This window comes from Salmo salar, chromosome ssa06 (assembly GCF_905237065.1).
Source record: "Salmo salar chromosome ssa06, Ssal_v3.1, whole genome shotgun sequence".
Taxonomy (NCBI): Eukaryota; Metazoa; Chordata; class Actinopteri; order Salmoniformes; family Salmonidae; genus Salmo; species Salmo salar.
The window spans coordinates 69,964,118-69,985,748 of NC_059447.1; the positions used below are offsets into that span (position 1 = coordinate 69,964,118).

General features: G+C 44.6%; 1 protein-coding gene across 2 annotated transcripts in view; it reads left to right on the forward strand.

Moving 5' to 3' along the window:
* Positions 1-21,631, forward strand: part of tulp4a (TUB like protein 4a) — a 50,844-nt gene that overhangs the window by 15,480 nt on the left and 13,733 nt on the right. For both annotated transcript variants that reach the window (XM_014205638.2, XM_014205639.2), the window contains exons 3-6: positions 10,875-11,003; positions 11,552-11,713; positions 14,504-14,684; positions 20,964-21,071. In XM_014205638.2, the coding sequence (XP_014061113.1) occupies positions 10,875-11,003; positions 11,552-11,713; positions 14,504-14,684; positions 20,964-21,071 (580 nt within the window). The remainder of the gene's footprint in view (positions 1-10,874; positions 11,004-11,551; positions 11,714-14,503; positions 14,685-20,963; positions 21,072-21,631) is intronic.

Consider the following 21,631-nt stretch of genomic DNA (forward strand, 5'->3'; position numbering starts at 1 on the left):
GGTAGATAATGTGATTATCTGTTCATTTCTGGTCATAAACCTTATTTTGCTTTATTTCTATCGGGCTGTCTCATGTGTATGCTAGGTCCTCAGTCCTCTCACGTCAGCTTGATTTTGGGATGTTCCATGTCCACCTCATTGAGTGTCATCATGGGATGTGTGTGTGTTTAGATGAAGACATCTTACTCCATTATAATCTGTTCTAACACCACCATCTTCACTGCAAATCCATTTTGAACCAAAACAAAAAGCCCAGATTAGTCCAAATCGACAAGACCGTAAAACAGCTTATTATTAGCAGTGACACTGTCTGCTTTGAGACTAATTTTAAAACGCAATTCAAAAGAAGCAGCGCCTTTATAGTGGGAGTGTCTGTATTTTAATATAAAAATAGATGTTATGACTGTCAATCTAATTCCAATGCAGCAGTAGGCCTATAATCCCAATGGGAGTCCTATCAGTCCTTCTGATGACAACACAGCCTTGGCTTTTTGTTCTATTTTGTGTGTGCGTGCGTGTTTTGTGTTTGATCTGATGTAGGAACATTAACAGTGCCAATCTCAAGGGGCCTGTTTTACTTTTGGGGCTAAAAATAAGAAATTAGAAAAAAATCCTTTGTGGACCGTTACTGCAGACTCCGAAATGAAGGTTTATGGAGGCACACCAGGCTGCAAGGTGTGTGTTAACTTTGTGGTATTTGAAGTGTGACCCACCATCTCAAGCCCCTCTGCAGCAGTAGACAATGTGCAGACACACACTCTCACACACACACACACCTCCCAGTACCCATGGGTTCAGTCTGGAGTCTGTTTTTCAACATGCCTGCCCTGAGCCTAGTGTTATGTAGTGTGATTGCATGTTTCAGACAGACCAAGCATTCTACAGAGAGACATACATGACCCTGGGGGCACTATTACCTATGCTACCAGACCCTGGGGACACTGCTACCTGTTTACCAGCCTCTTCACTGCACAAACTGGTCTTAGTTTACAGATCTGAGGTCATGGCAAAAACTGTCTACAGAATAATGCTGGTAACATAATGTTTATATTTGCAACCAGAATAACCTCAGAACATCTCTCTCTCGCTGCCTTTGCCCTCTCTTCTTTAGCCTTTACTATGGTATGATACACTAGATGGGTCTAGTTCATACAGTCTTAATCGGTCCTAAAGGATGCATGGTAGTGATGGGGAGTGGAAATTATATGATATTATATAGATATTTGAGGCAGATGTATTGATAAAATAAAATTGGATATATATTTTTTTTATACTATAGCTATCTGGCGCTAGAGGACTGTACCTGCACCAAAACGACGGTATTTTTCATTCTATAGCTTGTTCTCCATCTTCTTTTTAAATAGTTAGCCAACATGTTTTCAGCACTTTTTTATTTCTGCTGCTTTTTCCATGACATAGCTTTCAGTTGGTTAGTCTATGATCCCTTATTGATGTCACTTGTTAAATCCACTTCAATCAGTGTAGATGAAGGAGGGGAGACAGGTTAAAGAAAGATGTTTAAGCCTTCAGACAATTGAGACATGGATTGTGTATGTGTGCCATTCAGAGGGTGAATGGGAAAGTCAAAAGATTTAAGTGCCTTTTGAACGGGGTATGGTAGTAGGTGCCAGACGCACTGGTTTCTGTCAAGAACTGCAACGCTGCTGGGTTTTCCCACGCTCAACAGATTCCCATGTGTATCAAGAATGGTCCACCACCCAAAGGACATCCAGCCAACTTGACACAACTGTGGGAAGCATTGGAGTCAACATGGGCCAGCATCCCTGTGGAACACTTTCATTTACATTTAAGTCATTTAGCAGACGCTCTTATCCAGAGCGACTTACAACTTTCAACACCTTGTAGAGTCCATGCCCCAACGAATTGAGGCTGTTCTAAGGGCAAAAGGTTGTGCAACTCAATATTAGGAAGGTGTTCCAAAACAGTATGTTTGGAACATCAAATTGCAATAAAATAACACTATTGAATCACAATACTTATCATATTGTCATCTAAGTATTGTGAGGTCTCTGGCAGTACCCTGCTTTAAATCAAGGTTTATATCTGCACACAGTCATACCATTTCATATTGCGGGCATAGGCTTGGCTGCTTTTCAGACTTCAGGGGGGTTTATGTCTCTAGCTCTGCCTATCCTCTTTCCTTTCATGCTTCTCTTGGTTTCTACCTGCTTTCTGTGACTTTCCTCTAGCACCCCATTCATGTTCCTCTGACGCCCCTCTCTCCTGCTTACTGCCCCCTCCTTCTCTTTCCTCCCATAACCTGTCTTCCTCTGCCCTCTTTCCGGCAGCTCTCCCCTCCTCATGTCTTTTGAGCACCCCTCTCTTTTCTACATCCCTCTAGGGTTGGGCGATATTAGACATGATCGATGATAGACATCAGTTGTCGACGGTGACGACGACATGTATTGACAGGTGATGGTGACAGACGATGGTTTAGCCTATTTGAACTTGGTAGCGCACAAGTGACGTCCCGAGTAATTTGCCTATTCCTATTTGCTGTAGCCTATTTCAATAAAATAGATTTTAATATAGCCTACAGAACACAAGAGAGGAATGTATGCCAGACAGAGTGGAGAAGCCTGCCAAAGCAGCGCAAAATGTCCAGTCAGAAAGATATTGTTTCTCTCTCTGTCGGATGCATGGGCATTAGGCTATAGCCTAAACCTTGTAAGTATTTATTTTTATGTAGCCTATGTTCCCTTCTCTCTTCATTTGGTATGAATATGACTGAAGGCTGCGCTTCATTGTTTTATCAATAGCTTTCTCCAGATCAAACAAGGAATGTAACAGAGTTCCATCTCAAATTAATTTGTTTAGCCTAAAAACTTAAGTAGCCAGAGCAATAAAAATGAGACAAATCAAAAAATATCAAAAGCCTATAGATTTTTTAAATGTATTACAAGTGTAAGCTTAAGAAAGAAGTGATCCATGCGAGGTTGAAAGCCAAATGGCCAATAACCCATCCTCATTCCTCCTACTGGCCTATCATACTAGCTTTAAGACAAGTTGAAATTATGAACAGTAGCTTATTTCCAAAATATTCTAGCCTATGAAGGTGTTGTCATAAAGTTGCATTAGATTTCGCGCTATAGCCCAACTGTCGTTTTAGCTGAGTTTTTGTTAATTATTGTTATTTTTTGGGGCTGGGCAGTGGCCAATGGGGCTGAAAGAATCATATATCTCACAATGTTTTATGGGTACATAATCACGATAGGAGAAAAGTTGACATCGCCCAACCCTACATGCCTCTACCTCTCTGTTTTCACTCCAGAGCCCCTTCAGGAAGGAAGAGAGTGAGTGACCCTGGCCTCAGTGGCATGTGCTGTGTTTGGTGTCACAGGCCAGTGTTCTTAGTGACAGCTTTAGCTGCTAATCTATCCCTGGAGAGGACGTTGTTATGCAATTCACACTCGTCTCCTCTCAGGTGCAGGGATATGTGTGTTTTGAAGGGGGTCTTACGCCGCCTATGCAGTGATAGCGGAAACCCTGCCAACTCCATGGTAAAGCCAGGCAAATCCCACTAGTCTGCGAGTGGCTACTCCTCTACTGATCCTAACCTTCCATTAGGACCAGTCATCTGTGTCATATTATCAGATATCGATATTTAATAAAGCCCCTACTCAACGCTCCATCTTCCCATAAAATATCTCCATACCTACCCCGAAGGTCCTGTCCTGGTGTCCGGCCGCAAATCACCCCTCCTCCCGGCGCCCCTGCGTTGGTCCTAGCGCAGCGGTTTTCTCTAATTCAGTTCCGGGTCTGATTTAATGTCACGTCAGACACTGAGACAGAGGAGAGCTGGAGTTGGGGGAAAGGAGGTGTGTGTGTGTCCCTCTCTCTACATGTCTGCTCTGTCTGTATTCTGTAAGACGCTTGACTGCGTCTTTACGTTTTATAGTGTGCTGGCTGATTCAGGCGGTCTGTCCTTAGTTCCCATCACAGAGAGGGTCACTGAGGAGAATGCTCTTCTGTCACTGAGTTACAAGTTATTGGACAACCACCTCTTTAACATGGTTTGTCTTTGTTGTGCAGTGCATGTCTTTATTGCTGTGTGTAGGCCTAAATATTGCCTAGATGGGTGCTGATTGTAATTATCTAAATGTTGCTGAAAACCTGAACAGGATGTTAACACATGCCCAGAGAGTTGGATCTGATATAGGATCAGCTTACACTCCCCCAATCCTAATAATGACCATCAGGGGCAAAAACATTATACTGATATTAGATCAGCTCCTAAGGGCAATGACATCTTCCTAATATTTTTTTGACCTCAGAACAGCCTCAATTCGTCAGGGCATGGACTCTACAAGGTGTCGAAAGCGTTCCACAGGGATGCTGGCCCATGTGCCTCCAATGCTTCCCACAGTTGTGTCCAGTTGGCTGGATGTCCTTTGTGTGGTGGACCATTCTTGATACACACGGGAAACTGTTAAGTGAAAAACCCAGCTGTGTTGCAGTTCTTGACACAAACCGGTACCCCTGGCACCTACTACCATACCCAGTTAAAAGGCACCTACATTTTGCGTCTTGCCCATTCACCCTCTGAATGGCACACATACACAATCCATGTCTCAACTGTCTCAAGGCTTAAAAATCCTTCTTTAAACTGTCTCCTCCACTTAATATACATTGATTTGAAGGGGATTTAACAGGTGACATCAATAAGGGATCATAGCTTTCACCTGGTCAGTCAGTCATGGAAAGAGCAGGTGTTCTTAATGTTTTGTACACTCAGTGTACTCCATGTGGCACAGCTGGATAAGTTTGTTCTCACTTTGTTCTAAGATCCCTTTTTGCACATCAGCAGAACCTGCCCTCATCTCCATTTCCCTGTATAAAGAACACCTCCCTCCACCTTGAGAACCAAGGATCCAGCAGACCTTTGTCCTCACTCCTCTCCTCTAGTGGTTGTACCAGTCATAGAAATAGAATGAATAGGACGGCTTGGAACCTCTAACCCTGGCAACTTGAATGGGGATGCCCGTTCTATTCATTGTAAGTGTCCTCTCCCCTTCTGCTGACTGGGCTGCTTGGGCAATGCATGGTACAGTTGTCCCTTTATTTGATTTGCCACCTCAGTGAGGCTGGCCGGGTCCTCCGTGGGTCCCTGCTGGTTCTCTGCTGGGTCCCTGAGTCACAGGCAGGGGCCAGGGCCACAATAACACTCACTGCCAGCCTGCCAATTGTCAGCTGCTGCTGCCAACTTTCCAGGTAAAAGTGGTCAACAGCCTGCAGTTGTCAGGATATTACTGTTAAGGGGATTTGAACTTGGCGCCTCTCTGTTACCTGAATGCCGTTATTAGTGGGAGAGGCAGAGAAAGTGTTTTTTATATTATTATTATTATTTTATTTTTTTATATTTTGTGAACAGACTTATTGAATGTTATGGGACAGTGCCATTTTCTGTTTTGGCGCTGTACTGCAGCACTTGAAATTATACACTGTCTATGAGACTGTCATCTTTCATTTGAGGGTTTCTTTCATCCATATCGAGTGAACCTTTTGACAAATTACCGCACTTTTTGTACATAGACCTCACGTTTTAAGAATAAAATGTTTCTAGACACTTCTACATTAATGTGGATACTGCCATGATTAGGGATAATCCTGAATGAATCGTGATTGAGTGAGAAATTTATAGACGTACAAATATCATACCCCCAAGACATGCTAACCTCTCACCATTACAATAACAAGGGAGGTTAGCTTTTTATATCTTACCCCCAAGACATGCTAACCTCTCACCATTACAATAACAAGGGAGGTTAGCATTTTTTGGGGGGTATGATATTTATACTAAACTTTTGACAACTTTAATACACGTGAATTTGTCACATTACTTTTGTTCCCTTAAAATGGGGGGACTATATACAGAAAGTGCTGTAATTTCGAAACAGTTCGATATGGATAAAAATACCCTCAAATTATAGCAGACTTTAACCTCAGTCATTGTATCATTTAAAATCCAAAGTGTACAGAGCCAAAACAACATCTGTCACTGTCACAATGCTTTTGGCGCTGACTGTATATATCCTAGTAGTAATATTCTTATTATGTGGCTGTACATTGGTATAGTTTTCCCGTTCCTGCCCTTTAAATGAGAATCCTTGTAAGGGCCCCGGACAGGTTAAAGTTAGGCTACTATGCTGGTTTAGCCTGTATCTGGGGCTGTCCTGTTTTAGTGCGCTGTTTCCCTGGGCCCTGTGAGTTCTGTAGCTGCCAAGTCTGATCCTGTCTGTCTCCATGTGACGTCTGATCCCCTAAATCGCTGCGTCACTGTGCGGTCCAGGCACTTCAGCTGTCCCCCTCGGGCCGCCTGACCAGCTCACACTAATCCCCCCCAGCCCCACACAGGGCTAAATACGCACGCTCTCCCCTATTTTGTGTGTGTGTGTGTGTGTGTGTGTGTGTGTGTGTGTGTGTGTGTGTGTGTGTGTGTTATATATATACAGTACCAGTCAAAAGTTTGGACACCTACTCAATCAAGGGTTTTTATTTATTTTGACTGTTTTCTACATTGTAGAATAATAGTGAAGACATCAAAACTATGAAATAACACATATGGAATCATGTAGTAACCAAAAAAGTGTTAAACAAATCAAAATATATTATGTTTTAGTTTCATCAAAGTAGCCTCCCTTTGCCTTGATGACAGCTTTGCACACTCTTGGCATTCTCTCAACCAGCTTCATGAGGAATTATTTTCCAGCAGTCTTGAAGGAGTTCACACATGCTGAACACTATTTGGCTGCTTTTCCTTCACTCTGCGGTCCAACTCATCCCAAACCATCTCAGTTGGGTTGAGGTCGGGTGATTGTGGAGGCCAGGTCATCTGATGCAGCACTCCATCACTCTCCTTGGTCAAATAGCCCTTACACAGCCTGGAGGTGTGTTTGGGGTCATCGTCCTGTTGAAAAACAAATGATGGTCCCACTAAGCACAAACCAGATGGGATGGCGTATCGCTGCAGAATGCTGTGGTAGCCATGCTGGTTAAGTGTGCCAGACAGTGTCACCAGCAAAGCACCCCCACACATCACACCACCTCTTCCATGCTTCACGGTGGGAACCACACATACGGCGGTTGGAACCAAAAATCTCAAATTTGGACTAATCGAACCAAAGGACAGATTTCCACCTGTCTAATGTGCATTGCTCGTGTTTCTTGGTCCAAGCAAGTCTCTTCTTATTATTGGTGTCCTTTAGTAGTGGTTTCTTTGCAGCAATTCAACCATGAAGGCCTGATTTCACGCAGTCTCCTCTGAACAGTTGATGTTGTGAAGCATGTATTTGGGATGCATTTATTGGGATGCAATTTCTGAGGCTGGTAACTAATGAAATTATCCTCTGCAGCAGAGGTAACTCTAGGGTCTTCCTTTCCTGTGGCGGTCCTCATGAGAGCCAGATTCATCATAGCGCTTGATGGTTTTTGCGGCTGCTCTTGAAGAAACTTTCAAAGTTCTTGAAATGTTCTGGATTGTCTTAAAGTAATGATGGACTGTTGTTTCTCTTTGCTTATTTGAGCTGTTCTTGCCATAATATGGACTTGGTCTTTCACCATATAGGGCTATCTTCTGTATACCACCCCTACCTTGTCACAACACAACTGATTCGCTCAAACGCATTAAGAAGGAAAGAAATTCCATAAATTGACTTTTAACAAGGCACACATGCTAATTGAAATGCATTCCAGGTGACTACCTCATGACGCTTTTTGAGAGAATGCAAGGAGTGTGCAAAGCTGTCATCAAGGCAAAGGGAGGCTACTTTGAAGAATCTAAAACATGAAATATATTTTGATTTGTTTAATACTTTTTTTGGTTACTACATGATTCCATATGTGTTATTTCATAGTTTTGATGTCTTCTATATTATTCTACAATGTAGAAAATAGTAAAAATAAAGAAAAACCCTTGAATGAGTAGGTGTGTCCTAACCTTTGACTGGTACGTGTGTGTGTGTGTGTGTGTGTGTGTGTGTGTGTGTGTGTGTGTGTGTGTGTGTGTAACCAAAGCTGTTATCAGGATCTCTGTATTTGTATTTCCTCTCCATCTAATCAAGGGGTACAGGCCTGTGCCCCTGACTACTGCAGTAATAGATTGTATAATGCAGGCCTGTGCCCCCTGACTACTGCAGTAATAGATTGTATAATGCAGGCCTGTGCCCCTGACTACTGCAGTAATAGATTGTATAATGCAGGCCTGTGCCCCCTGACTACTGCAGTAATAGATTGTATAATGCAGGCCTGTGCCCCCTGACTACTGCAGTAATAGATTGTATAATGCAGGCCTGTGCCCCCTGACTACTGCAGTAATAGATTGTATAATGCAGGCCTGTGCCCCCTGACTACTGCAGTAATAGATTGAATAATGCAGGCCTGTGCCCCCTGACTACTGCAGTAACAGATTGTATAATGCAGGCCTGTGCCCCCTGACTACTGCAGTAACAGATTGTATAATGCAGGCCTGTGCCCCCTGACTACTGCAGTAATAGATTGTATAATGCAGGCCTGTGCCCCTGACTACTGCAGTAATAGATTGTATAATGCAGGCCTGTGCCCCTGACTACTGCAGTAACAGATTGTATAATGCAGGCCTGTGCCCCTGACTACTGCAGTAATAGATTGTATAATGCAGGCCTGTGCCCCTGACTACTGCAGTAATAGATTGTATAATGCAGGCCTGTGCCCCCTGACTACTGCAGTAATAGATTGTATAATGCAGGCCTGTGCCCCTGACTACTGCAGTAATAGATTGTATAATGCAGGCCGACAAATACGTTTCGCTCCAGTGAGGTTGTAGACGGTGCAGTGGCAGCAGGCTATAGGCCAAAATAAAATGGTGGGACTAGCCTTTAGAAAAACAGTCTGGTTATTTATTTTTTCATCCCTTGTCTGTGTAGTCTGGTCATGCCTCTAGAAAGTGTCATCATCACGGTGAAAACCTAATGAGCTTTCTATGCCTGCCCTGAGGCCCCCACATCACCTGGTGACTTTGTAGCCTGATGATGGATAGGGGTCCTTTCAGCTGTGTGTGAATGCCTACCCTACAGAAACCTATCATTATAAGGACCTACAGTTCTATCTCCAGCCCTAAAGCAGCAGGCCTGGTCTCATTGTGCTGTGGCTCCCCTGTGGGTGTGTACTGGGGACAGGCCTATAGTACTGCAGGAGGATTTATGCCAGAGTGAGTGGGTGGGAGAGCACTGTAAATCTAACGTAGTGGACCTCTTATTACTCAGGCTTTAGACTGTGAGGAGAGGCTGTAGAAGGGATGGGTGTTCAGATACTCACCTTTTGTGCCCAGCTGGAGGTGGAGATGATGGGTTTATGTATGTACAAATAGATACTAACAACACTGTGTTTGGGAGGCCTGATGACAGCTGGTGAATACATCCTTTATTCTTCAGCCTTTTTGAACGTGTGTTTGACTGAGTATAGTGCATTTGCTTGGACAGGGACTTAATCTGCACATTGCGTAGATCTGTTTTATAATTCTGCCTATCTTGTCTCTCAGTTGTACCTGAGCGGAGGTCATGACCCCAGAACAGGTTATGTTTTCAACTCTGACCTGTGACTGTACACAGTGAAAGTGGTTCCTGTGCTATATAGGAGTGCAGAGAGAGAGAGAGCCTAGCGGGGTAATCTAGGTCTGAGCCCATAGGGGAGCTGATCTGATGGGCGTGCAGTCAGTGTAAGCCCTGATAAAGCCTGTTTGTACACGTGTGTGTGTGTGTGTGTGTGTGTGTGTGTGTGTGTGTGTGTGTGTGTGTGTGTGTGTGTGTGTGTGTGTGTGTGTGTGTGTGTGTGTGTGTGTGTGTGTGTGTGTGTGTGTGTGTGTGTGTGTGTGTGTGTGTTTTCTCCACGTGCTTTGGGTCTGTGGAGAGGTGCACCAAGCATGGGATTATACCTCTGGGAATAGGCAGTCACGCTACAGAAGACCAGACAAACAGAGGGAGTGAGAATGGGAGCTTGAGGTAGGGAAAGAAAGTGTTTTAGATGCATAGAGAGAGAGAGAGAGCGAGGGAGGATGGCAGAAAGTGGGTGATGGGGAGGCAGATGAAGAGAGTAAGAGAAACAGACTAGAGGGAGATAAAGACAAGGATTAGAATGAGACAAAAGCAGACGCGCCATAGGTCGCACTTTCACCCCCCCCCCTCCTCAGTGTTACTACCTAAAGGTCAGAGCCGTGACGCAGATACAGTGCTGTACGGCACCGTCTATTCAGTGACATCTGGGTCAGTGCAAAAGCCCATATATCTGCGAGTCACTGTTGCCAGTGGGATCATCCATTTTGACTCTGTGGTCATCAAGCTGCACCGCTCCTACTCACGTCTACTAACCCTCTCATACTCGCTCCATCTCTTTCTTTCTCCCTCTCTGTCTTTCTCTCTCTCTCACACTCTTCCCACTTTCTGTGAGCGCTTCAGCCAAAGTAGCTAATCAGGCCCCACTCCATTATCATCACCCCCCCATCCCTCAGCCCTCTCTCCAGATTGAGTGAAGTTCTGGATGGGGGCATGTGGGGTGCAAATGGTCCCCCTTGCTTAGAGTGTTCAGTTATGAATATGGAGTATAACTTGAGAGTTAGCTTGTTGAAGCGTTTTAAAGAAGACAGACACTGAAGTTGTTCTGCCTCGCTCTGCTTCTGAGTGGCTCAGCATGATGAAAGGAAGTGGAAATTGATAGAAACTCGTTATCTAAGACACTCAGGATATTAGGACTTGTTTTACGTCACTGGTGATATTAGACTAACTCACTTTCTGATTGATTTTATTCCCGTGTCTAAATGTGGCTCTCTGGCGAAATGGTGCTCATGTAATTCTGAGTTCTCCTGTCTTGTGGTGTGTGTCAAGGTGGTGCTGGTGCGATGGAACGAGCCCTTTCAGAAGCTGGCCACCTGTGACACAGACGGAGGGATCTTTGTGTGGATCCAGTACGAGGGCCGCTGGTCTGTGGAGCTGGTCAACGATCGCGGGGCTCAGGTGGGTTACACTATGGGCCAGTTTCCTGGACACAGAATAAGCCTAGTCCTGGTCTAAAATGGCACCCTAATCTCAAATGGGGGCCATTGGTAGTGCACTATATAGGGCAGTGTTTCCCCATCTCCAGTACTTCAGTACCCCCAACAGAACACATTTTTATGTTGAAGCCCTGGACAAGCTCACCTGATTCTACTCATTGAGGGCTTGATGACAAGTTGAATTGGTTGTGCTTGTCTGGGCCTACAACAAAATGTGTGCTTATATTTTATGTCATTTAGCAGATGCTCTTATCCAGAGGAACTTACAGGAGCAATTGGGGTCAAGGGCACATCAACACATTTTTCAACTAGTCGGCTTGGGGATTCGAACGCTCTTAACCACTAGGCTACCTGTTATTGGGGGTACTCGAGGACTGGAGTTGGAAAACACCGATATAGGGAATTGGGTCCTATTTCAGATGTGCTAAAAAGCATGGTCAACGGAAGTTCTCCATTGAGTACAATATCTGACCTGTCCTGTCTGCAACCCCTCCTCCCCTTTTCCTGTAGGTGAGTGACTTCACCTGGTCTCATGACGGTACCCAGGCTCTCATCTCTTACCGTGATGGCTTTGTCCTGGTGGGCTCGGTCAGCGGCCAGAGACACTGGTCATCAGAGATCAACCTGGAGAGCCAGATCACCTGTGGTATCTGGACCCCCGATGACCAGCAGGTAACTAGTTCTAATACTCTACTACTCACCTGACGACCAGTAGGTAACTAGTTCTAATACTCTACTACTCACCTGACGACCAGCAGGTAACTAGTTCTAATACTCTACTACTCACCTGACGACCAGCAGGTAACTAGTTCTAATACTCTACTACTCACCTGATGGTGCACAGAAGCTGTTTTGCTCCAGAACCACTAATTGTGTAACACCCACCTGACCCCTTGGTTTGATGGGGGGGCTGTGTTAACATATGGAATCATGTAGTAACCAATAAATTGTTAAAACAAATCCAAATATATTTTATATTTGAGATTTTTCAAAGTAGCTACCCTTTGCCTTGTTGACAGCTTTGCACACTCTTAGCATTCTCTCAACCAGCTTCACGAGGTAGTCACCTGGAACGCATTTCAATTAACAGGTGTGCCTTGTCAATTTGTGGAATTTCTTTCCTTCTTAATGCGTTTGAGCCAATCAGTTGTGTTGTGACAAGGTAGGGGTGGTATACAGAAGATGGCCCTATTTGGTAAGAGACCAAGTCCATATTATGGCAAGAACAGCTCAAATAAGCAAAGAGAAACAACAGTCCATCATTACTTTAAGACATGAAGGTCAGTCAATCCAGAAAATGTCAAGAACTATGAACGTTTCTTCAGGTGCAGTCGCAAAAGCCAAATTGCAGCCCAAATAAATGCTTCACGGAGTTCAAGTAACAGACACATCTCAACATCAACTGTTCAGAGGAGACTGCGTGAATCAGGCCGAGATGGTCGAAACCACTACTAAAGCACAACAACAATTAGAAGAAGAGACTTGCTTGGGCCAAGAAACACGAGCGATGGACATTAGACCGGTGGAAATCTGTCCTTTCGTCTGATGAGTCCAAATTTGAGATTTTATGGTTCCAACCGCCGTGTCAACCTCCATGTCTTTTGTGAGATGCAGAGTAGGTGAACGGATGATCTCCACGTGTGGTTCCCACCGTGAAGCATGGAGGAGGAGGTGTGATGGTGTGGGGGTGCTTTGCTGGTGACACTGTCAAGGATTTATTTAGAATTCAAGGCACACTTAACCAGCATGGCTACCACAGCATTCTTCAGCGATACGCCATCCCATATGGTTTGTGCTTAGTGGGATTATCATGTGTTTTTCAACAGGACAATGACCCAACACACTCCAGGCTGTGTAAGGGCTATTTGACCAAGAAGGAGAGTGATGGAGTGCTGCATCAGATGACCTGGCCTCCACAATCACTCAACCTCAACCAATTTGAGATGGTTTGGAGTGAGTTGGACCGCAGAGTGAAGGAAAAGCAGCCAACAAGTGCTCAGCATATGTGGGAACTCCTTCAAGACTATTGGAAAAGCTTTCCAGGTGGAGCTGGTTGAGAGAATGCCAAAAGTGTGCAAAGCTGTCATCAACGCAAAGGGTGTCTACTTTGAAGAATCTAAAATATATTTTGATTTGTTTAACACTTTTTTGGTTACTACATGATTCCATATGTGTTATTTCATAGTTTTGATGTCTTCACTATTATTCTACAATGTAGAAAAATAGTAAAAAGAAAAGGCCTTGAATGAGTAGGTGTCAACTTTTGACTGATTCTGTACATGCTATATTCATGTATATTTGTTAGTTATATTAATATGTATTATGCTCTGTTATTTGTTATGTATTATACAGTAATGCGTCATACACTGCTTCTTTATGAACATTAAAATGAAAGTGGTCACTGACTAGGGTCAGTAGTTTTTCCTTATAATGTGACCTTACCTGACCAGGAAAAACTCCAGGTTCTAACAATTTCTGTGATCATGATGGAAGGAAGACAGTGTTTTGCCACAGCCACAGTATTTTAGTTCCACCATTTGGGGTGAGCAGGCATTTTGGTGGCCAATATACCACGGCTAAGGGCTGTTCTTATGCGCAACGCGACGCGGAGTGCCTGGATACAGCCCTTAGCCGTGGTATATTGGCCATATACCACAAACCCCCGAGGTGCCTTATTGCTATGATAAACTGTTTACCAACGTAATTAGATATCGCCCAGCTCCAAGTCAGACTCCCCGCTGCCCAGCTCCAAGTCAGACTCCCCGCTGCCCAGCTCCAAGTCAGACTCCCCGCTGCCCAGCTCCAAGTCAGACTCCCCGCTGCCCAGCTCCAAGTCAGACTCCCCCGCTGCCCAGCTCCAAGTCAGACTCCCCGCTGCCCAGCTCCAAGTCAGACTCCCCGCTGCCCAGCTCCAAGTCAGACTCCCCGCTGCCCAGCTCCAAGTCAGACTCCCCGCTGCCCAGCTCCAAGTCAGACTCCCCGCTGCCCAGCTCCAAGTCAGACTCCCCGCTGCCCAGCTCCAAGTCAGACTCCCCGCTGCCCAGCTCCAAGTCAGACTCCCCGCTGCCCAGCTCCAAGTCAGACTCCCCGCTGCCCAGCTCCAAGTCAGACTCCCCGCTGCCCAGCTCCAAGTCAGACTCACTGCTTATCTACATGATCTGTCTTAGGGAGGTGTTTTTTTTGTCTGTGCTCTGACACGATGTCAGCTCAGTTTATTAGATTGTTGGAGAGTTTGTTTCTGTTTCCAGCTGATCATCTCTCTCTAGCGCTGCACTTTCATTATTTTTAGTAGACAAATATCCTAGACTAGATTCTAGGACCTATACACATGTCCATTGTTCGCTGTAACATATGGACAATAAAAGTTGTATTCTATTCCAGATTCCAGGACCAAGATGACTTAACCATTGGTGTCCCTCCCTGGTTTTGTGTAACTGTGTTGTCATGTCTCTCCCCCTGCAGGTATTGTTTGGTACTGCGGACGGCCAGGTGATCGTGATGGACTGCCACGGGCGCATGCTGGCCCACATCCTGCTGCACGAGTCAGACGGCATTGTCAGCATGTCATGGAACTACCCCAGCTTCCTAGTGGAGGACAGCAGCGAGAGCGACACAGACTCTGATGACTACACACCACCACAAGGTACTCTTACAATCCTTACCCAATCTACGCCCCAGTTACACCCCTTAGGCCCTAACCCACACACCTTTACAGGTACAGTCCACCCCCCTTCCCAAACCTGAAAGATACAAATCCCCTCCCTCCAGAATCCTCTATTTATGCTCCCCTTCAAGCTACAGTAACAGGCAGCCTAGGGTCACAGCAGGCACTCTACTCTCAATCTGTTGTCTTCCTGTCTCCTCATCAGGGTTATGCTTTACTAATCTGGCAGGACAGAAATACTAGTACACAGCATGAGAGATTAATCCGCCATAGAATACAATTTTAATCTGTAATAGGTTTAGGTTCGTTGATAAGACACGATGCCTGTTGGGAGCAGAATTCCAGGGAAGCGTTGGGTCCAGCTGGGTACCTCCCTCTGTGCAGATGAAAGCAGATGTGTAGCCATCTGTTCTCCTCTCCTATAATTTTTCCTCCTCTTTCTCAAATTTTTACATTATCTCTCCTCCAGTGACCTGCTATGCCCTGTTTTAAGAAAGGTCAAATGGGGTATGATTGAGAGAAGTGACCCTGAAGCAACATAACCCCAACATCCAATTTTAGGAAACGTGTATGAAAAGTTTGACATTGGATCCCTAATGCTTCATAGTTTATTTATAGAATTTAACTTTTTAATTATTTGATCACATGCATGTCATTTGTGACACTCACTTCACATGCACACTGCTTTGTAACTCCCTGTGGGCCAACTAATTAACGGTAGGAAATGGGGACGTGATCATTGGACTGCATCGAGCTCAGTCTATTAAAGCAATCCACTCCCAGACTGTGGGGGAGTAGGGGACAGGGACTCAAAAGGCCACTAAAAACAAACGAGTGTGACCGAGCGGAGGGAAGGAACAGATAGACGGAGAAAGAGGGAGGGATAGAGCAGAGTAAGGAGTGAGGAGAGTAGAGGACACAGTGGGCGCAGGGAGGATGTGTGTGACATTGGGCTGATCTTTGTCACAGGAAGTCCTAATAGCTGACTTGGTTTTGGGGACGGTGGCGGACAGCTGTCAAAGTCACACATCACCGGACCCCTGGTTGTGCGTCACACTGCCACCCTAGTGACCGCCAGTCTGGGCCTTTGTCATGGAAACTGATTTATGGATAATATGGCTCCAAATGTCATGTTTTATATGGTGGCTCAGTGCAGCCCTATCAAAAAATGAATGGAATTCTGAGTGAAGTTCCAAAACCCATAACCCCAACCATATGGCTTTCAGGTCACATAGAATTAAATGTTACCTTCAATTCAGTCTTTTCGCTGCAGTCATTTACATGTGCCTCTGTGCCACGGCAAAATGATTGCCGCCACGTGAAGAAAAAAAAAATGCAACATTAAATATTTCTGCGAAGGTGCACTTTGAAGATTCTAGAACAGTCCACATTTACTTTTTGTCTGCAAACAAAACGAGTAATGAATAGAAAAATCAGACTACACCAGAGTAGAATAGCTTCTGTTTACCTATTTGGCTTGTTGTATGTTATATGCGAGAGAAATATTCCTCTTGAGGCTCATTCAAGTTACGAGTGCCATAGGGAGGGAAACATGCATTCTAACAAGCAGTCAGTGCACAACAATTCTTGCTATCGCGGGGGAAACAGCAGTTTTAATGGCCTTTGTTAAAAACAGGGGGATCTTCCAGCTTTCCATTCCTACTTTATGTATTTCTTAACTCCTAAATATGGGCGAACTGCACCATTTTAAACCTGGTGTTTTTAGCAGAGGCATGGTTAAGCACATTACTGCTCTGCAATTCGCTGTGAGTGCATAGGGGAGAGTGGGGCTAAAATGCAACCCGGGTCAATTGTCGGGTAACTTGGGGTAAAATGCCACCCTACCTAAATATATTTTTTTTGAAGTGACTTAAAAAATTGTGATGAGACAAATTATATTTATTTGTTGAGCAAGAGTAGTGGCAACCAGGGAAAGTGTTGTGGGGGAAAATTGTGACCTGGAAGTGGTTTCTGTGAGAAGTACAGGCATGGGGCATTTTACCCCGTGTTTTTTGGGACATTCAATTCATCAATAGGATGCTAACCAGTTAAAATAAACTCAGCAAAAAAAAGAAATGTCCTCTCACTGTCAACTGCGTTTATTTTCAGCAAACTTAACATGTGTAAATATTTGTATGAACATAAGATTCAACTGAGACATAAACTGAACAAGTTCCACAGACATGTGACTAACAGAAAGGGGGGGGGGGGGGGGGTCAAAATCAGAAGTAACAGTCAGTATCTGGTGTGGCCACCAGCTGCATTAAGTACTGCAGTGCATCTCCTCCTCATGGACTGCACCAGATTTGCTAGTTCTTGCTGTGAGATGTTACCCCACTCTTCCACCAAGGCACCTGCAAGTTCCCGGACATTTCTGGAGGGAATGGCCCTAGCCCTCACCCTCCGATCCAACAGGTCCCAGACTTGCTCAATGGGATTGAGATCCGGGCTCTTCGCTGGCCATGGCAGAACATTGACATTCCTGTCTTGCAGGAAATCACGCACAGAACGAGCACTATGGCTGGTGGCATTGTCATGCTAGAGGGTCATCTCAGGATGAGCCTGCAGGAAGGGTACCACATGAGGGAGGAGGATGTCTTCCAGGTAACGCACAGCGTTGAGATTGCCTGCAATGACAACAAGCTCAATCCGATGATGCTGTGACACACCGCCCCAGACCATGACGGACCTTCCACCTCCAAATCAATCCCGCTCCAGAGTACAGGCCTCGGTGTAACGCTCATTCCTTCGACGATAAACGCAAATCCAGCCATCGCCCCTGGTGAGACAAAACCGTGACTCGTCAGTGAAGAGCATTTTTTGACAGTTCTGTCTGGTCCAGCGACGGTGGGTTTGTGCCCATAGGCGACGTTGTTGCCAGTGATGTCTGGTGAGGACCTGCTGTACAACAGGCCTAAAAGCCCTCAGTCCAGCCTCTCTCAGCCTATTGCGGACAGTCTGACCACTGATGTGCGTTCCTGGTGTAACTCGGGCAGTTGTTGTTGCCATCCTGTACCTGTCCCGCAGGTGTGATGTTCGGATGTACCGATCCTGTGCAGGTGTTGTTACACGTGGTCTGCCACTGCGAGGACGATCAACTGTCCGTCCTGTCTCCCTGTGGCGCTGTCTTAGGCGTCTCACAGTACGGACATTGCAATTTATTTCCCTGGCCACATCTGCAGTCCTCATGCCTCCTTGCAGCATGCCTAAGGCACGTTCATGCAGATGAGCAGGGACCCTGGGCATCTCTCTTTTGGTGTTTTTCAGAGTCAGTAGAAAGGCCTCTTTAGTGTCCTAAGATTTCATAACTGTGACCTTAATTGCCTACCGTCTGTAAGCTGTTCGTGTCTTAACGACCGTTCCACAGGTGCATGTTCATTAATTGTTTATGGTTCATTGAACAAGCATGGGAAACAGTGTTTAAACCCTTTACAATGAAAATCTGTGAAGTTATTTGGATTTTTACGAATTATCTTTGAAAGACAGGGTCATGGAAAAGGGACGTTTCTTTTTTTGCAGAGTTTATAACATTTAGGATCTAGCTAATGATTACCCCTAGGGTAAATGCAAAAATTTGCAACCCCATGTTTCAGCCTATTTATTTCTAGCCACAATGCTGCATCAGTTGGGCTACAGGTGATAATGTTTATTGCTAATAGCATACCTGAAAGTATGGACCATGCAAAGACTATATGCATGGTCCAATATGTTAATAATTTTTATAAATAATTTTACCAATATAGCTAGGTTTTCATCCAATTTGTGACAGATTTTGATGCGAATATTTGATAATCTGCTTTTGCCATTAAATTCCCATATACCGAATGGAAAAATACAAGTTAAATCGCATTTTCAACTCTTCAGATGGTTTTGTCAGATAAACTGTTGCTTTATATAGCAAATGTTCCTACTCTGGTCTTGGCACATGCGCTCTAGCCAACAGCTCACAGATACTGTGTGGGTAGGCTACCTACATTATGAGATTATGGATAACAGTGATATTATTTGTATTTGTCAAACGGTAGGCAAGCATCGATTATCCTGTCACCAGAATAAGACCCTCGATATGTATTGGAAAGGAGCGTCAAGCTCATCACCTTATACATTCACTACCCTGTGAAGTTCATTATAACTTATTTCATATGTAGCCTAATAAACTGCATGCTTTCCCCAATCGTAGTGGGTGGACCACACAAACATATCATCGCATGACAAAAAGATCCCACCACGTCGAACGAACAAACAAATTGTCTGTCGGCATTTATACAATTTTACCGCCGTTTCATGTTTCCATCAGCCAGGTCGTGACTATTTTCATGCGTCAGGTAATTCATCCGCATGAAGTGGTTGGATGAAAATGTGGTTTATGTTATTGGTCTCATTTCTGGAGGTGGAAATTGTCATTTTAAATGGTGTCATCAGAATTTATTTTTCATTAATTTGGAGTAGAATATCCTTTTTTAAAAGTCACCAGAACTCAGCTTCTCAGTCCTACATAAAAATTATCCAGGGGCACCGTGACTCTCCAACCCCCCCCCCCACTACTACAAATGTTCCATTTGAATCATCATTTTACCCTAATTCTATGGCTCTTGTCGAAACCAACTCCCATCATCCCTCCAATGACCTGGAAGCAGTACTGTACAGCCACAAGGTTACCAGTTTAACCAAGGGGCCGATATGTGATGTAACTGTTTTAATAGGCCTTTGTTAGTGAGACCCTTGTGTTACACAAACCTGTCTGTTTCCTGCATCTCCCCTGGTCTTTGGTTTGGTAAGCATTTCTTTGGTGGATCACCTCTCAGCCTCATTGGGGAGTGATGTGCATGATTAGCAGCTCACATAACGGCCTCCATTTTATGTGCACAGTTTTTTTTTTCTCTTTTTTTTCCTTAATTGCGTCTCGTTGGTTGCATCGATGCCTGGGCCAGCCTCCCCCGGTGATGTGTTTACAGTCTGGTCAGTCGGTGTGTAGTAAAGTTCAAAAGTGCTTGCCTTAGCGGGAACGGTAATTATGCTCTAATTCACTAATTAAAAAAGTCGCTGGTAATTGATTGGCGCTGAGAAATGATCTGCGGGCATAGCAGGCTGGCGGGAAGGGCAGGCTAGCGGACGACTCTCAAGGCGCTGGTTGAAGATGCCAGGCCTTCTACTGCTGCTGTCTGACTGCCAAGATTACGTTGACATATTTGCTACACCATGACACTGGAGCGTTATTTCTAACTAAACAATACAACACACTGTTTAGTACAGGGCTGGGTTTCCCAAAAGCATTGTAGCACTTAGTTTCAATGGCATTAAGATGATCTTAGTGCTACGATGTTTTTGGGAAACCCAGCCCAGGTCAGTTTCATAGCGTAGCACAATGAAAAGAGTAAGATGGAACCTTGACATTTCTTCCTGACAATGTGATCTGATCAGTTTCTCATGTTTAGTTAAACCTCCTGGTCCTTCATCACTGATCGTATGTTCACATAAACCATGGACTAATACAGAACAGTCACGATAGTTGTCCTTAGTCCCTTTGAGGCACCCAAGATTTACATGGTGTACAAAGCAGCGGTGGCTGTGTTTTATGAAGGTGTGTTATTTATAGCCCTGAGAGAGTGGATGGATGGTAGTAAGGTGAGATGCATGGGTGTCTTTGTGCTTTTGAATAGGACACAGTAGAGATCACTACCCCAAGATTAATCACTAGGAGCAGCTGCCAAAGATGCAGAAATGTCCTTGTGTCCCACTACCCCTCCCTTATTACACACACACACACACACACACACACACACACACACACACACACACACACACACACACACACACACACACACACACACACACACACACGGTGTCCCTCACTCTCAATCAATTTTATGGCCCACTGGAAATGCATATTGATCACACCATCCCCTGACTTGGTTGCTAAGACGCTATCAACGTTTTATACAGGGAACTTGGTTGCTAAGACGCTATCAACGTTTTATACAGGGAACTTGGTTGCTAAGACGCTATCAACGTTTTATACAGGGAACGCTTGCATTTGGTCTGAATTCCAGAAAATATAAGAAAGAGCAATTTGTCTTAGTCGGATTGCCAGTCTCTCTGAAATAGAATCAGAATAGGATCGTGGTTGACCTGGTTTTGTATCACTCTGTTGACCTCCCCCTCTGTCTTTATCTGGTTGTGTTTGGGTCTCTGTTTCTGTGGTTGTGTTGTGGTATCCCTCTCACTGACCTGGTCTGGTTGTGGTCTTTGTCTCCGCAGTCCAACGTTTGAAGCCTCTGCTGACGGTCAGCTTCACCTCTGGAGACATCAGCCTGATGAACAACTATGATGACCTCTCTCCCACTCTCATCCACACTGGCCTCAAAGGTATGTGTGTTTCTATCAAGGTTATTATAGATTTCATTTTTTTATTTTCTATTCGTTTTTAGATTTTTCCGTTTAGTTTCAGTTAGTTTTCAGACCTGATTTGATAGTTTGTATTTAGTTTCAGTTGTATAAAAGTGTTTCTATTTTATTTTTTATATTATTAAGTTTCAGTTTTATTGTTAGGGTCAGAAAGCATGCGCGGGCCAGGCTAAGTTTTATTGTTAGGGTCAGAAAGCATGCGCGGGCCAGGCTAAGTTTTATTGTTAGCGGGCTCAGAAAGCATCGCTGCGGGCTTCAGAGCTAAGTTTTATTGTTAGGGTCAGAAAGCATGCGCGGGCCAGGCTAAGTTTTATTGTTAGGGTCAGAAAGCATGCGCGGGCCAGGCTAAGTTTTATTGTTAGGGTCAGAAAGCATGCGCGGGCCAGGCTAGGAGCCATTTGTGTTGTATAGTTTATTTTGTATTTTCAGGGGGGGTTGTTATCTGGGGGTGGGTGTTGTTATCTGGGGGTCAGCAATACATAAGGTGATGATGGGTCAGGTCATAGGTTAGGTTTAAAGGG